Below are 17,749 nucleotides of genomic sequence, written 5' to 3'. Positions count from 1 at the left end.
TCCTTCCATTTACATAAACAGCTTTTGGTTGTTCACCTTTTATTTCTCAATATCTATTTAAAAGACAAGGTGTTATCCAAGATTTTAGTGCAAACCAAATTTGATTATTTTACAGATAATAGCTTGCATTTTTAATCACATGCTGTAAATGGAAAAAGAAAATGCATAAAATAAGATGGGAAGAATGAAAAGACAGAATTAGTATTTGAATCAATATGACTAAAAGTATTAAAGGGAGAGATTTCCTGAGAGTTAAAGTATGCTGACTGAAAGAATAGTAATCCAAGGTATGCCTGCGTATATGATCTTCAATTATGGTAATGATTAGGTACAACTAATATCCTTTACACAGATTTCAGAATTCTGTTTTCAGCTTGTCAGCACTTTAAATCCCTTACATTAAATCATTTCCTTTTATTGAGGCTAGCATACAAATAATCGTTGCTTGGGTGGTGATACTTATCTAATGAACTGTAACTCAAGGACTCATTGTTAAGAAAGTCAGAAGATTCAAGAAGCAAAATGGTACTACTTTGCTTTGTAGCTGCCTCCAGAGCAGAAAGTTACATGATTCTCAACTTGCTGGCCAAGTTCCATTTCCTGACTTTGTAGAGTTTGTACAATTTTCATGCAATTACCTGAATGGCTGTAGTTTTTTCTTTAAATTAAATCCTTAGTTTCAATTAATGGATTAAATCCCTTCAACTCAGATTTAACTAAATTATATTCAAATTTAGGATGCTAAAATCACGACTCAATTTTTGAACATTGAAAAAAAACTAGAATTTAAATTTGCATAACATTTCATAGCTACCTACAGAGTTCCAATCACTCCAACACTTTTATCATTTGTTTTGCATCAGGGTAATGGACTGTTTAAAAAAAACTTAACATTTTTCTAAGCAGTCTGGTAAAATAATTCTCTCCGTTCAACAAAGCTTCAAAGTTTTTACTTCCTTTGGAAAAGGTCATTGTATTTTTGTTTTCTATACAAGAAATTTACTGTAAACAGTCTATTTCGAAGGGCATGTAATGATGCATTGATGACTAAATAAGGTATTCATGATATGGGTAGTGTCATTTGAAGAAACAAGGTTAAATGTTTCTCATCAAAATGAAAATTTGAGAGAATTTTGTTTCATTCCTAATTATCACCATAAAACTCTCTTCCCCACACCAAACCACCACCACCACAATTAACACTGCCCACATCTACATTTGCTCACCTTTTTATTCCAAGCAATGAGCATTACAAGAGATATTGTAGACTGTAATTGGGATGAACATTAAGGTTAGTGTATTATTTTTAAACCACTTTCTGAAAAAAATAATGTTATCTATTTTTTGTATCATTTGTTTGAGGGATGTGCATTTCACAGGCTGAGCACACTTTAATTGCCCAACACTAATTGCTCTCAAGAAGATACCTTTTTGAATCATCGATGTACTTACTAACCTAACCTTTTGCAGAATTAAACATCACCACACATCTTTTTGGCCTTGATTTTGATGGAATTGAAGTAAGAGAGCAAAGAATTTCCAAATAACAAACTTGACAACTGATCCTTTTTTGTTCTAATACTCTCCTTCACGGCAATCAAGAAGATGGAATTAGCAATCAAGGAACTCATTAAACCTTGGGTAGAATGCTATGGGATATGGAGCAAGACTCAATCCCATTAATCCATAAGAAGAGCTGAAAAGGTACTTAACTTGTGGATCTGGAATCTAACAACTTCCTTGCAATTACAGGAGCCCAATTGTACTGAAAGAAAATCATTAGTTATACCCTACTAATGCATTCTCTTTTTAATGCTGCCATGTTGTAGTGGACTGCACTACTATAGCTGCAGGATTAGATCAGGTACCCTAGCAAAGGATGTCAGGGAGCACACATAACTACTGGAAATTGTTGAGTAGAAATGACCTTTATCACAATGAGGAAAATGTTTTTCTCTTTAAGTAACACAACTTCTTAATGTCGAAAAATGGGAAACTCATGAGTTTAGGAATCCTTGTTGTGGACTGGCATTACTACAATGTTGTCACAAGACAAATATTTTAGAGTTCTTTAACTTTATTTGAACACATAAAATTTTGTACAACTGATTGAAGTTTTTGTTTGAATATTTTAAATTCATTTTATATATTTAAAAAAAAACAGGCTTGTATACAGATTTAAGGCTCCCTCACCCCACCCCACCCCCCAAATAAAAGTGTCACAATTTAGACGAAATTTTCAGATCACTTAATACAGAATTTCCTTTAGGAATATTTTAGACTTAAACATAAAAAAAAACAACTCCTGGTGTGATATTCCAGGCTAAGCCTTAAACACTGAGCCAAGTTTAATGTACAAATAAATTAGCTTTTGTAATTTTTCAATGATTGAAAGTCCCTTATGCATTGGACTCTTCAATGCTTTAAACCCTGCCACAAGATTTCCTAAGTTTAAATTTGAGGGACTCCTTTTAAATAACAGGAAAAAAAAAGTAGTTTTATAAATACTTTTCCCCTGAAGGGTACATGTTCTTGTAATCATTTTGTGAGCTATGAAAAACTCCTTCTGGCAGTCCACAGGAAAATGTAACATCAGTTACATATTCAGTGTTTTTTAATCCACAACTTCTTGGCAGTACAGATACACAATGACTAGTTTTGGCTTAAATTAGATGTTTTTCAAAACCACTTATCCATATAAGGTCATTGACTGCTTGCTAGAAACTCAGCACCTCAGACATAGAGGTGAAATGCCAATATTTGCTTAATCTATTTAGGCAGCCAGAATGAGAGAATGTTTTCAAGACATACAAATCCAACAATCACAATTACAATCCATTCCAATAGAAATTAGTATCAAAAAAGTGTTTTAATCTTTCCACTTGCATTATCCTGACTATTCTCAAAATAAAGCTCAAAGCTTCTAGTTGTAGTATTATTTTTAGATTAGATGTGCTGCAATTTGATGCAGTAAGAGAATTTGCCCAAGTAAGAGAATAGATGGAAAAAAAGATTGTTGAAATACAGAAATGAAAACAGAAAGTGCTTGGAAAAAATTCAGATCAGTTAACATCTGTGAAAAGAGAAGTAGTTAATGTTTCAGGTCAGAAACCCTTTGTTATAAACTGTATTTCACAACTCCAAGTCCATACTTCTATCATCACTTCATCTCATGGCAATTCCCCATACAAACAGGATAAGCAATTCTTGTCCTTTCATCTCTTCTCTTCCCAACATCATGAGATAGTCTTTCCAGGTGAAACAGCAATTCACTTGCATTTCTTCCCTTCTATTGTCCAGAATTCAATGTTCACAGTGCAATGAATAAATTTTTTTATTGTTACAGATACTGAAATATATACCATTTGAATAATCCAATTCATATAGCAGGTTCTTGCAAGAATAACAAATAAATAAATCAGACAACAGCATACAGGTTGTCAAACAGAACAGGGTATGGAGAAAAACTATAAATACAGTAAAATCACCGGTATCCAGCACCTATATGGATTGGTAGATGCCAGATAAGTGTATTTTCCGGTTCCTTAATATTTACTCTTACAATGCCTAACTAATACATATATATTAAGAATAAACAGTTTAAGAGACAAAAATACTATGCTGTACTTACATTAAACAAACTTGACTTGCATGAAGGTACAAACTTTAAAGCATTTTACTTTATTTTCAGTCGCATTCTTTGAAAACATTAACTGTCGCTGCATCTACAAGACCCTCCCTCTCCACAGTTGCCCGAAAGACGAACAATAACATTATAGATAATTAACCACCCCACCCTCAAGTTTATAGATAAAGCCTCTAACCAGGAGATTTACCCCATAAGCAAGTGGCATTAAGTAGCTCTTCATCCTGGGTAACGCCATTACTGTTTCACACAAATTTATTCAAACATCTGCAATGAACAAAGCATGACCAAGGCACTCCGCTGGCTGAAATACTTGTTCCCATCTTCACCAAAGGTTTATGTGTTGCTTTATAGAATACTTAATTTTACAATTTTTAATTTGTGTATTTTTACCTATTATTTTATTTTTTATTTATTTTCCTCGATTTTTTTTTTGCTGGTTGCTGAAGGTTGCCAGTTGCTTGAGGCTGCCAGTTGCTTGAATTCCAGATGCCAGGGGTTTTATATGTAGTGCAGGAAATAGGGAAAAGTACTTATAAGAGACAGAGATTCTTCAACATTGGGGAAAGCAAACATTGAGCACCCAATTTATTTTCCTGGAGCAATTCTGTTACTTTAATTCTCCAACCTTTCGCTCTGTAACATTGGCATTCTTACAACAAGGCTCAATGCAAATTTGAGAAACAACTCATACTCTGCTTGGCACATGACAGCCTTCCAGACTCACTGTTGAATTGTCTAACTTTAGGTGACTCGCTTTCTTTAGGTTTGGATCATAATTTGTCATTTCTTTCAGTCATCCCATCTGTGAATTTGGCTCAGTTTTGTTCTCTCTTTTAGTACAGTTTCATGACTAGGCATGTCCACAGCCCTGCCAATAAAACACATAAACATAGGCAAAGCAGTATAATGTCACATAGTCATACAGCCAAACAGCACAGAACAGGCCCTTTGGCCCAACTCATCCATGCTGACCAAGTTGGCATTCTGCACTAGTCCTATTTGCCTAAATAAATGGCCCTTATCCTTCTAATAATGTGCTTCTAATTGCCACATTAACTCACTTGGTCTCACCCTATCAAAGATATGTTCCTTGTTCTACCCATCCCTCTTCGATTTCATGACAACTTGAAATCAGGTGGTTTTTCTCTTCCCAGTTCTGAGGGATGGGCTTGAACCTGGAATGTTAATTTTGTTTCTCTTTCCACTACCTGAGCAATTGAGTGTTTCAAGCACTTTTCATTTTAGATTATAAGCATCTGCATATTTCTAAAAAATTTCAATGAACTATTATACAGGCAAAATTATGATAATGATTTTATTGTTGTAAGCATTGTACAGGCACCCAAATTCTTACTGCAGCTGAACAGATACTTTGTTCAAAATAAACAACTAAAATACAAATATAAAGTATACTTAATTGAATTTAAAAAAGGGACAATAAGTACAAAAAAATAGCTGAACAATAAATATTCACAACTTTCGGAGTGTTAAAAAAAAGGGACAGCAATATGACAGATATTCCTTTTGTGGTGTCAGAGCAGTCAAGGTTCAAGAGCCTGATAGTGGCTGGAAAGAAACTGTTTTTGAGCTGGTCTTCAGAGGCTTCTGAATCTTCTGCCTGAAGATAGCAGCAAGAAGAGGTTCTGACCAGGGTGATGGGTTCCTATAAAATGTTAAAACACAGAAATGTTGGAGGAACTCAGCAGATCTTGCAGAGTCCATAGGAGGTAAAGGTATATAACTGTTGTTTTGGACCCGAGCATTTCAAGGTATCTTTATCTTCTGTGGATACAGAGAGATCTGTTGAGTTCCTTCAGCATTTGTGTTTTTACTACAATCACAGCATCTACAGACTTTTATGTTTTACTCCTTTATGATGTTGACCACCTGAGGCAGAGCCTAACAAGAGTACTATATATATATATATATATATATATATATATAAATATATAAAAAAACATAAAAAGATAAATAAATAAATAAATATATATATATATATATTTATATATTTTATTATTATTATTTTTTTTTTTTTTTTTAACACATTCAATTCATTATTGCAGTATCTCTCTTTCTAAATTCTAACTTCATTATAATTAGAGCAAAAAAGCTATTTGCTTTTCCAATCACCTGCCTAGTAACTCATCCACAAAAACAGATTCCATTTTGATAAAAGTCAAAAAGTCAGCCTTCATGTTTTGTTTAACCAATGTGCACAAGCTCGCACATTAAACTTTATTTGCCCAATCATTCACCCTATCAATATCCTGTTGTGGAGTCTGTTACAGAGTTCTGTGTTGTATATAGACCTATGTATTGTGTGGTTTTATGTTAAAAAGTGACAGCTTGCCTTCGAGAGCTAAGGTGAAGATGGACTGCTGAGAGAGTGGGAGATGGACGGAGCATGTGGAGTGGAAGAAGGCCCAAAGCATGAATCATGGTCTGGAGGACAACTTAGAACGTTGGGATTTCAAAAAAGGATGAACATTCTGAAGGCAGCCAGAAGGATCTGGACCAAGCCAGTTGTTCCTCTCTCTGCAAGCAACACAAGACAACTTCAAATTTTGTGCTCTCTCTCTCTCTCTCTCTCTCTCTCTCTCTCTCTCACACAAAGATCTTTTGGCTTCAGTTTACCAAACAAACTGAATTTTGTTTATGATCTTTGTTTCGGTTGAGATCAAAGTTTTGTGAGTCTTGTGTCTAAGTTTTTATGTGGGCTGGTTGGAAATATAACTTAGACTTTAATTACATATGTATATTTAGGCTGGGGAATTTATTAGTTTTACATTGTTAAAGAAAATTGCATAGTAACCAGTGGACATTGTTATAAAAGGGGGGATTTTGAATTAAAGTTTGAAGGTGACTTTTTGTTAATAAAGTAATTGTTCATCTTTACCCCTGTGTGATATGCCTTCTTTGTGGTTGCTGGTTTGATATTGTAACAAGTCTAAACATCTTCATCACAATATACTCCCCAACCCATTTCATATCATTCACAAATGTGGATATCTTATACAATGCTCCCTTTTCTAGGTTAGTAATACAAATTGTAAATACTTGAAGGCTAAGAACAGATCCATGGGGCATTCTACTCCAGCCTGAAAAAGACTGATTCATTCCAGTTCAGTCTTTTATGTGATAACCAATCTCAAATCCATGCTAACACACTTCCCCCAATTCTGCATACTTATTTTGAGCAGCAGCCTTTTACGTGGCACTTGTCAAATGCCTTCTGAAAGCACAAACATATCATATTTACAGGTTCCCCTTGATCCAAGGACAAACAAATTTGTCAAACATGTCTAGTATTACAGAAAACAATGTTTACTTGATTTGATTACATTAAATTTTTCTGAATGACTAATTACTTTGATTATAGACTCCAACGTCTTACCACAACAGATGGTATGCTATCAGACCAACAGTTTTAAAGTTTTATTCTCCCTTCTTAGAGTCACAGTTGCAGTTTTCTAATTCACTAGTACCTTCTGGGAACTCTGAATTCTAAAAACTTTAGCCAATGGCTCATCTACTTCTACAGTCATTTCCTTTCTTTTGGTGCAGGCCATCAGGACCTGGCAACTTGTCTGACTTTGATCCCATTAATTTAACTGTACCTTGTCTCTCATGAAAGTGATTGATACAAAACATACTGTTTTTAACATACCCATCAGATCTTTAGGATATTGTCAATATCCTCCATGTTGAAGATCAATGCAGTGTATTGATTACTTGTTCCAGCTACCAATCTCCCAGTCCTTATGAATCTGACCAATAATACAAATTTAGAGGTCAGTTTAAAATTTCACACATATACATTTCTGAATGGCTCTCCAAGAACTCAGCCCATTATATTTTATTACATTATAATTGTTTTTCCTCATCTTGAGCACTACTGTATTAGAAAATAAAGGAAATGACAAAAAAAGCATTTGTAATATGTCCAGAATCTCTCAAACATACAAAAGGCACATTCAAACATGAAACAGAGCACAAAAACATTCACCATATACAAATTGCTGACTAATAAATGATGCATATCAGATTTGGCATTACTTTTAATTTACAATTTATTTAACCTTAGATCCTATTCTAGTTGTATTTATGTTTTTCCAATATCATCCAAGCTTTTTTTTTTAATTTAGACATTCAGCACAATAACAGGCCATTTTGGCCATGAGCCCGTGCATGCAATTTACAGCCAATTAACCTACATCCCCCAATACATTTCAAATGATGGGAGGAAACTGGAGCCCCCAGGGAAAAACCATCCAAAAACAGAAAGAATGTACAAACTCTTAACAGACAGCATTGGATTTGAACCCAAGTCCCAATCGCTGGTGCTGTAAAGGCATTGGTCTAACCCCTATGCCAACCATGCAGCTATAGGATCAACATTTGTGACGGTTTTCTATGCATTTTCACAAGGCATATCAAAATGCCTAGCTTTTGAGTTAGTGCAGCACTCAATGGTCACAAAAGAAAGGCTGTCCAAAATTCTAACCACCATTGTTGAGCATTGTTCAGGCGTCCATTCATGGTGATCCTTCTGAGCACCTGATCATATTAAAGGATTCACAATGAAATAGGATGACTCCACTAACAATTTAAACATCTAACAATGCAAAATAAAAGTAATTGTATACTAAATATCTACACAATTAAGGTACGAGCTTTAGAACAAGAAAATAAGGATTCCTGATCCCAATGTTCTTGGCTAACTGCTGAAATCTATCATTAAGATATCATAATAAAACACTTAAAATAGTATGATCAGGCAAACAAAACATAGTTTTGAAGGGAAAAGTTGTTTGACAGAGGTAACTGATTTCTGAGAATGTTATTAAGAGTAGATGAGAGGAATAAATCGTTGTAGTATATCAGGATCAAAAGGCATCATACAACAAATTTGTTACACAAAATGAGAGATCAGAGATTCAATAGTAGGAAACAAAGTTTCTAAAAATAGTAGGAAACTACTAAATGAGCAGATGTGCTAATTCACAAAGCTTAGAAACATGAAGGAATTGCAAACTACAAGGATGGGATATACTGTACACTAATAATGATTGTATAGCTTACAATTCAAATTGCAATACCAGTAAATGAAGCAGCCCATGACTGCTTAAAACAAACCCAGACAATCTTCAGATTACACAGCAAATAAGTGGTAATGCCTCAAAACTGTATCCAACAACAGAATCCAAAACCCTCAGCTTCAACAGCATTACTATCAATTTCTCCATCATAAATCCTAGATTTATTGTAGATCACAAATTCACCTGGATCAATCACATAAATATTGCAACAACAAGAGCAAATCGGAGACTGCATATCCTGCAACAAATGACTTGGCTGTTGGTATCCCACCATCTTCAAGGCAAAAGTTAGAAGCTTGATGGAATTCTCTTTATTTGTCTGGAAAAGTACATGGAACAAATCACCCTCAAGAAAATGGACATAATGGAGCAGTCCATTTGATTGGCACCCCAGCAATATTCATACACTTCACTGCTAGCACATTGTGGCTGTCAGTTGGTGGAATTTCCAAAATGCCCTGCAGTTATTCATCCAGACTACTCTGACAACACTGGTAAAATGTGCAATCTCTACTACCAAGAGGAATATGGGCAGTAGATGTGTAACAACACCACAACCATCAAATCATACACCATTCTGATTTGAAAATATATTGCAAGTCCTGGGTCTAAAGTTTGGGAATGCCTAATCAATATCTCTCAAGCTCATTTACCAGAAGAATTACAATGGTTCAAGGTGAATCACCACCACTTCTCCAAGGTAAATGGGAACTTGAAATGAATTCTGACCTTGCCAATAATCCCCACCTTCCAAAAATAAATTAAAAATGAAAGTTTACCAATGATACGGTGCCTTTAATACCTGGGGTTGAAATTAAAAAACTGAATAAACCTTGATGCTCTTTCAGTCTACAGAATAGTTCTCGAAAATAAGGGGACTATGTGTAAAAAGTGCTGCTCTTTTACATGGTCAAACCAAAATGTATACAATGATCTTGAATAAAATCTGTAATGTGTACTTTAATTATAAAAATTGATTGATTACAGATTTAAAACTGGAGACCACAGGGGTAAATAAAGGAAAAAATGCATCTTTGTCCCATACATTATGGAGGGCATTGTATTAGTTTCTTTAAGGCAGGGGTGCCAACCTTTCAGCAAGTGCAGCTTTGAGAATAGCCTTTTAATTTAAAAAATTTAATTTAGACATACAGCATGGTAACAGGCCATTTCAGCCCATAGGTTTGTAACAGGGGTGTAAGTTAATTGGGCATCACGGACTCGTGGGCCAAAATGGCCTGTTACTGTGCTGTATGTCTAAATTAAAAGATTGGCCACCCCTGCTTTAAGAGATGAGGTATTTGCTAGATTTATAATCAACATCTTACTAAAAAAAAAAAAAAAATTGCTATACTTCATGCAATAAAGTTAAGGTATTTTCCAGTGGTTTTGGTTCAATAAATCCCTTTATTCTGGAAAAGTCTATTAATGAACGACAGGAACATATATATTTTCAAGTTTCATAGTGTATCGACAAGCTTCAGACATTTGTCATTTCATGCTGGTTTGCCATCATCATAACCTCAAAATCTAGGCTGATGGTGTCACAGGATATTTTGCAAGCATGGTGTCTGGATGGTCAGTTTAATAAGAGCAGCTTAAAGTGTGTAAAAGGCAAATTGTGTGCACAAGAAGAGCATGGAGACCACAAGGATGAAAAATATGATAAAAATAAAATTTGAGATTCAACGCTAGAGAGAAAACCTCATGCAAGGATTCCCAACAAGGAGCAATCCAAAAATGACAACTGCATAACCTTTCAGGAATCCCATGAGACCTTGATCTCTGAGAGATGCTGGAGGAAAGAATACAAGAAAAGGGCAAGATGGTTAAAATAGATAACTTTTTTTTTCTTCTTTGGCTTGGCTTCGCGGACGAAGATTTATGGAGGGGGTAAAAAGTCCACGTCAGCTGCAGGCTCGTTTGTGGCTGACAAGTCCGATGCGGGACATGCAGACACGATTGCAGCGGTTGCAGGGGAAAATTGGTTGGTTGGGTTTGGGTGTTGGGTTTTTCCTCCTTTGCCTTTTGTCAGTGAGGTGGGCTCTGCGGTCTTCTTCAAAGGAGGTTGCTGCCCGCCAAACTGTGAGGCGCCAAGATGCACGGTTTGAGGCGTTATCAGCCCACTGGCGGTGGTCAATGTGGCAGGCACCAAGAGATTTCTTTAGGCAGTCCTTGTACCTTTTCTTTGGTGCACCTCTGTCACGGTGGCCAGTGGAGAGCTCGCCATATAACACGATCTTCTGGAGACGTGACCCATCCAGCGCAGCTGGATCTACAGCAGCGTGGACTCGATGCTGTCGACCTCTGCCATCTCGAGTACTTCGACGTTAGGGATGTAAGCGCTCCAATGGATGTTGAGGATGGAGCGGAGACAACGCTGGTGGAAGCGTTCTAGGAGCCGTAGGTGGTGCCGGTAGAGGACCCATGATTCGGAGCCGAACAGGAGTGTGGGTATGACAACGGCTCTGTATACGCTTATCTTTGTGAGGTTTTTCAGTTGGTTGTTTTTCCAGACTCTTTTGTGTAGTCTTCCAAAGGCGCTATTTGCCTTGGCGAGTCTGTTGTCTATCTCATTGTCGATCCTTGCATCTGATGAAATGGTGCAGCCGAGATAGGTAAACTGGTTGACCGTTTTGAGTTTTGTGTGCCCGATGGAGATGTGGGGGGGCTGGTAATCATGGTGGGGAGCTGGCTGATGGAGGACCTCAGTTTTCTTAAGGCTGACTTCCAGGCCAAACATTTTGGCAGTTTCCGCAAAGCAGGACGTCAAGCGCTGAAGAGCTGGCTCTGAATGGGCAACTAAAGCGGCATCGTCTGCAAAGAGTAGTTCACGGACAAGTTTCTCTTGTGTCTTGGTGTGAGCTTGCAGGCTCCTCAGATTGAAGAGACTGCCATCCGTGCGGTACCGGATGTAAACAGCGTCTTCATTGTTGGGGTCTTTCATGGCTTGGTTCAGCATCATGCTGAAGAAGATTGAAAAGAGGGTTGGTGCCAGAACACAGCCTTGCTTCACGCCATTGTTAATGGAGAAGGGTTCAGAGAGCTCATTGCTGTATCTGACCCGACCTTGTTGGTTTTCGTGCAGTTGGATAATCATGTTGAGGAACTTTGGGGGACATCCGATGCGCTCTAGTATTTGCCAAAGCCCTTTCCTGCTCACGGTGTCGAAGGCTTTGGTGAGGTCAACAAAGGTGATGTAGAGTCCTTTGTTTTGTTCTGATGTGAAGCGTCACATCACCCTCATCAGTGTCTATGCTCCAACCCTCCAGGCGGAACCAGCAGAAAAGGACAAGTTCTACACCGACCTGCGCAACCTCATCCAACGCACCCCTACAGCCGACAAGGTTGTCATCCTGGGCGACTTCAACGCTTGTGTCGGCAAAGACTCAGAAACCTGGCCAGGAATCCTGGGCAAGCATGGCGTCGGCAAGTGCAACGACAATGGGCGCCTCCTGTTGGAGCTCTGCGCAGAACAGCGGCTTGTCATTACAAACACCCTTTTTCAGCAGAGGGACAGCCTTAAGACCACCTGGATGCATCCCCGATCCAAACACTGGCACCTCCTGGACTACATCCTGGTGCGAGAAAGTGACAAAACGAGATGTGCTCCACACCAGGGTCATGCCTAGCACGGAATGCCACACTGACCACCGGCTGGTTCGCTGCAAGCTCAACCTTCACTTCAAACCAAAGCCCAGGAACAATAAAGCCCCCAGAAAGAGGTTCAATGTTGGAAACCTGCAGTCAGACGAAGCGAGAGGAAACTTCCAGGCAAACCTCAAAGCAAAGCTCGACGATGCAACCCGCCTCACGGACCCGTCCCCTGAAACCCTCTGGGATCAGTTGAAGACTACCATACTGCAATCCACTGAAGAGGTACTGGGCTTCTCCTCCAGGAAAAACAAGGACTGGTTTGACGAAAACAGCCAGGAAATCCAGGAGCTGCTGGCAAAGAAGCGAGCTGCCCACCAGGCTCACCTTACAAAGCCGTCCTGTCCAGAGAAGAAACAAGCCTTCCGTCGCGCATGCAGCCATCTTCAGCGCAAACTCCGGGAGATCCAAAATGAGTGGTGGACTAGCCTCGCCAAACGAACCCAGCTCAGCGCGGACATTGGCGACTTCAGGGGTTTCTACGAGGCTCTAAAGGCTGTGTACGGCCCCTCACCCCAAGTCCAAAGCCCGCTGCGCAGCTCAGACGGCAAAGTCCTCCTCAGCGACAAGATCTCCATCCTCAACCGATGGTCAGAACACTTCCAATCTCTTTTCAGTGCCAACCGCTCAGTCCAAGATTCCGCCCTGCTCCAGCTCCCTCAACAGCTCCTAAGGCTAGAGCTGGATGAGGTTCCCACCCTGGATGAGACATATAAGGCAATCGAACAACTGAAAAGTGGCAAAGCAGCAGGTATGGATGGAATCCCCCCAGAAGTCTGGAAGGCTGGCGGCAAAACTCTGCATGCCAAACTGCATGAGTTTTTCAAGCTTTGTTGGGACCAAGGTAAACTGCCTCAGGATCTTCGTGATGCCACCATCATCACCCTGTACAAAAACAAAGGCGAGAAATCAGACTGCTCAAACTACAGGGGAATCACGTTGCTCTCCATTGCAGGCAAAATCTTCGCTAGGATTCTACTAAATAGAATAATACCTAGTGTCGCTGAGAATATTCTCCCAGAATCACAGTGCGGCTTTCGCGCAAACAGAGGAACTACTGACATGGTCTTTGCCCTCAGACAGCTCCAAGAAAAATGCAAAATAGATAACTAATACTACAGTAAAAAGTCTGTTTTCCCAAGAATGATCTTCAACAATGAAACCCATTGCAGATAAATCAAGGTGGCTTAAAACGGTGGTTCAATAAAATCTGACAATGGACGACATTACCCTTTTGTCAAATCTGGGATTTGATTTCTTTTCCATCAGAGAAAATAAATTATCTCAGAGCCTACAAGCTTGTGCATTGCAAGTCAATGATGTTACATTTCAAATTATCATGTTAAAACCTGCAAACTATACATCAGTTTAAATCAAAGGCACATTCCTGTAGACAAAAAGATGTTTTATGTTTATGCCTTGAAAGCCCCACTATTTTTTTTTGCAGTTGTTCCATTTTAAACCCTATGATTTTGGCAGATTATCTTCTTGGAGCCTCATTTATACTTATGTATGTAGCAGGAAATTATGATTCACTATTACTTTAAAAATATTGTCAGATATGTATGGCATAGAATGCATAATTGACAAGTTCTAACATTTTTTTTTCTTTGGCTTGGCTTCGCGGACGAAGATTTATGGAGGGATAATGTCCACGTCAGCTGCAGGCTCGTTTGTGGCTGACAAGTCCGATGCAGGACAGGCAGACACGGTTGCAGCGGAAAATTGGTTGGTTGGGGTTGGGTGTTGGGTTTTTCCTCCTTTGTCTTTTGTCAGTGAGGTGGTTTCTGCAGTCTTCAGGGGCATACAAATTATATTTTTAAAATTCATTCTGGTCCTTTAATTCCCTTCTAATAAAGGATTAATGACAAGGTTTTGGACACGAGAATAGTTCTACCGGTGATATTAACGCTTCAGGTATTTCATTCAAGTACCAATTCCTTGTTCCAATGATCAGAGTTAATAAGTGAGAAAGGCCAATTTGATGGTATCAGAAGGAATCACTTAAGTGTGTATTGGGAAAGGTTATTTCTTGCAAAGGTGTGCTTGATACGTGGGTCACATTCAAAGGTGAAATTCTGAGAGTCTGGAGGTTGTATGTTCCAGATAGAATTAAAAGCAAGGCTAACAGATATAGGGAACTTTGGTTTCTGAGAAATATTGGGGGCCTAATTAAGAAAAAGTAAGTGGATAGCAGATAGGGCAGCGAAGTAATTGAGAATAAGAAATGCCAAAAAAAATAACAGAAGGAAATCAGGAGGACTAAAAGAAGGCAATGAGGTGGCTCTGGCGGACAAGATGAGACTGAAGGACAATTCCAAGGGCTTCTATAAATACTGTATATTGAGAGCAAAAGGATACTAAGGGACAACATTGAAGACTAGAGTGGTCATCCATGCATAGAGCCAAAAGAGATGGGGGAGATCTTAAATTGATTTTTTTTGCATCTGTATTTATCTGGGAGACAGACACAATCTATTTAAGGAGAGAATCTAAGACCAGAGAGCATAACTATAAAGTGAGAGGTGGGATTTAGAAGGGACTTAAGGGGACAGTTCTTCACTCAGAGAATAGTGGACATATGGAAGGAGCTACCAGGCAAAGTGATAAAAGTTAGCTTTCTTCAAGAGACACTTGGATAATTTAATGGATGGGAACAAGTGGGACTAAGCTGTTCATCATGGACAAGTTGGGCCTGAGGATCTGTTTTCCTGCTATAAGGCTCTTTGAGATAGATCTGTTCTCTCAGTTTGACATAAGGATCTTTGAACACTATTTGAATAGCAGGACATTTATCACTGAGGAACACAAGTTGACGATAAAATAATCAGTATTTATGGTATATGCAAATAAAAACCTTGTCTTTAATACTTGAGCAATCTTAGCAGTATTTCTCCCATGGAAATTTTTTTTTCTTTCTTTGGCTTGGCTTCGCGGACGAAGATTTATGGAGGGGGTAAAAGTCCACGTCAGCTGCAGGATCGTTTGTGGCTGACAAGTCCGATGCGGGACAGGCAGACACGGTTGCAGCGGAAAATTGGTGGGTTGGGGTTGGGTGTTTCCTCCTTTGCCTTTTGTCAGTGAGGTGGGCTCTGCGGTCTTCTTCAAAGGAGGTTGCTGCCCGCCAAACTGTGAGGCGCCAAGATGCACGGTTTGAGGCGATATCAGCCCACTGGCGGTGGCCAATGTGGCAGGCACCAAGAGATTTCTTTAGGCAGTCCTTGTACCTTTTCTTTGGTGCACCTCTGTCACGGTGGCCAGTGGAGAGCTCGCCAATAATAATGATTTTTATGTACATGTCCAGAGATTGTGAAAGTCTCTGTACAGATTTGAGTATTTCAAATTTGTATAATTACACTAGTTCCAAGAGTCTTCACCTGAAATGGCCACCTCTTTTCACCATGCAGATGAAGGGAACTCTCACACATTTCCATAATTGTGTTTTTACTTACAGCGTTCATTTTGCTTCTTATTGCCAAAACACCTGCTCCCATAATGTAAGTCAGATGTTAAGTAAATAGGCAGAAACAGAATGAGCTGGTCTGCCTATATTCAACAAAATTAGACTCTTTATGAATCCTATACTACGAAATGAACTTCTCAACACTCCCTTAAGACTCAGAATTTGCTCACCGATCCGCACGCTTATCGCATATTACTTATCACATACCCGCATAGTATCTAGAAAACTGATGAAATTGCATCGAGCTGGCATGAGCAAGATCAAAACATTAGAGCACTGAATTCAAGGGGTATATGGGTAATTCCTTTTTCAATATTTTTATTGATTTTAATATCCAATGGACAACGCAGAGAGAGGATACAAATACATGATTGAAAAGATTACAATATACCAGTCAGCAACAGTGCCTTCATCTCCCCCTACTCCAAGAAAATCATTCACTTTATCGTAAAAGTTTATATGTGCGCCCTGGTGTGCTTATGGGCAATCTTAGGAAAAAAAACTGAAAGACTTCATTAGTCTAACAGCCAAACTGGTTATCCATCCCGTAGGATGATGATGCTTCCGTTCAGTCAGTTTGTGGGGTCTGATGTGTGCGTCCTGGAGAGAATCCTTGCCAGGCACTGCTTCCGTTGTCCAGGAGACTGTCCTGGACACGGCAAAGTGGAATCCGCTGAACATTTAAACAGAGCCGAGGGGGCTAAGAATAATAATTTTCAATTACATTTAGAGATTTCTTAAACAAAACCAAAAAAATGGCGGGTATATTAAATATACATTGAAATGATTAGGTCTGATTCTACGCTAAGATCGGTTGACAGAGTAGTGAGAATGCAGCCTTCCAAATGGGTCAGTGGACTGCTTGCTCCTCCAGCGTGTTGTGCGATGTGCTTTATAGATCAACGCCGCGAATTGTGACACGTCGCCGCATGCCACAGACAGCAGTCGTAACTTGCACCGAACCGCAAAAACAATCAAACATGCCGGTTCTCTTTCATTCCCTTAAAGAATGGGGGTGCAGAACTGGCATTCGTGCCAGAGCCGCACATTCTCCAGCCTGGTACAACTTCGAGGTTTCGCAGGCGGGATTGAACAAGGATCACGCAATCCCCCCCCACGCCGCCCCCCGAGCATGAGCCATGGAACTGCAAACATCGCTTTCTCACCAGTTTCCTGAGGGCCGGTTCATCCAGAGAGGAGTAGCGGTCTGCAGACATCGTGAGATCTTCGAGGTCCTCAAGTCCGAGCTTTGCTTCACCACTCGACGACCAGAACCCACAGGGACTGTCGAGCTCCCCTGTATTCCAATACAGCCTTCAGACAACCGATGACACAGCGTGCTGGATACTTGACGTCGCTGCAGGTGCTCTCGACTCCGGCCACTCAACATCCAGCGTCTTGTCTCATCGCCCGCTTACAGTCTGAATCAACTGAAGTCCGGGCGACTCGAGGCGCCTTTCCTGGACGTTTTCAAATGACAACTCACTCACTCACAGCCCCAACGACGCTCCACTTCCAGCACTTCACAGCGGCTCGAGCTTCAAATACCGATCGCCGCATCAAGTCCCGCCCAGCTCTGTTGACACCGCCCAATCGCGCCCAAGTCCTCTGCGAGCTTTCTTCTGATTGGGCCTCAGGAACCAACCGTCGTTTTTTTAGACGTCACGTCTCCGTGCCACTCCGACCTTGGCACCTTTGGGGTTTCCGCTCATTTCCAGTAGACGTTGAATTGAATGCACCTGAAAGAGTTCGTAACGCCTATTGGAAGTGATGCCGGCCGCTCCTACGTTGCAAAGCGTTCGTCATCTGACCAAAGGTTCTCCACCTGAAACGTTAATTCTATTCCTCTTTTCAAATGCAGCCTCCCGAGTCCGCTTAGTCGTT

At 39.7% G+C, this 17,749-nt stretch overlaps 1 protein-coding gene across 3 annotated transcripts in view; it reads right to left on the bottom strand.

The window, feature by feature from the left end:
- The window catches only part of smtnb (smoothelin b), a 322,821-nt gene extending 305,352 nt beyond the window's left edge, over positions 1–17,469 (bottom strand). For 2 of the 3 annotated variants that reach the window (XM_069932809.1, XM_069932807.1), the window contains exon 1: positions 17,032–17,468. In XM_069932809.1, coding sequence (XP_069788910.1) covers positions 17,032–17,082 — 51 coding nt within the window. In that variant the 5' untranslated portion in view covers positions 17,083–17,468. Of the gene's footprint in view, positions 1–17,031 lie in introns of all 3 variants that reach the window. The other variant, XM_069932808.1, reaches the window with a different exon arrangement.
- Between the last annotated feature and the right edge of the window lie 280 nt (positions 17,470–17,749).

The sequence above is a fragment of the Narcine bancroftii genome, chromosome 4, assembly GCF_036971445.1.
Source record: "Narcine bancroftii isolate sNarBan1 chromosome 4, sNarBan1.hap1, whole genome shotgun sequence".
NCBI lineage: Eukaryota > Metazoa > Chordata > Chondrichthyes > Torpediniformes > Narcinidae > Narcine > Narcine bancroftii.
This window is presented reverse-complemented; position numbering and strand designations above follow the sequence as displayed.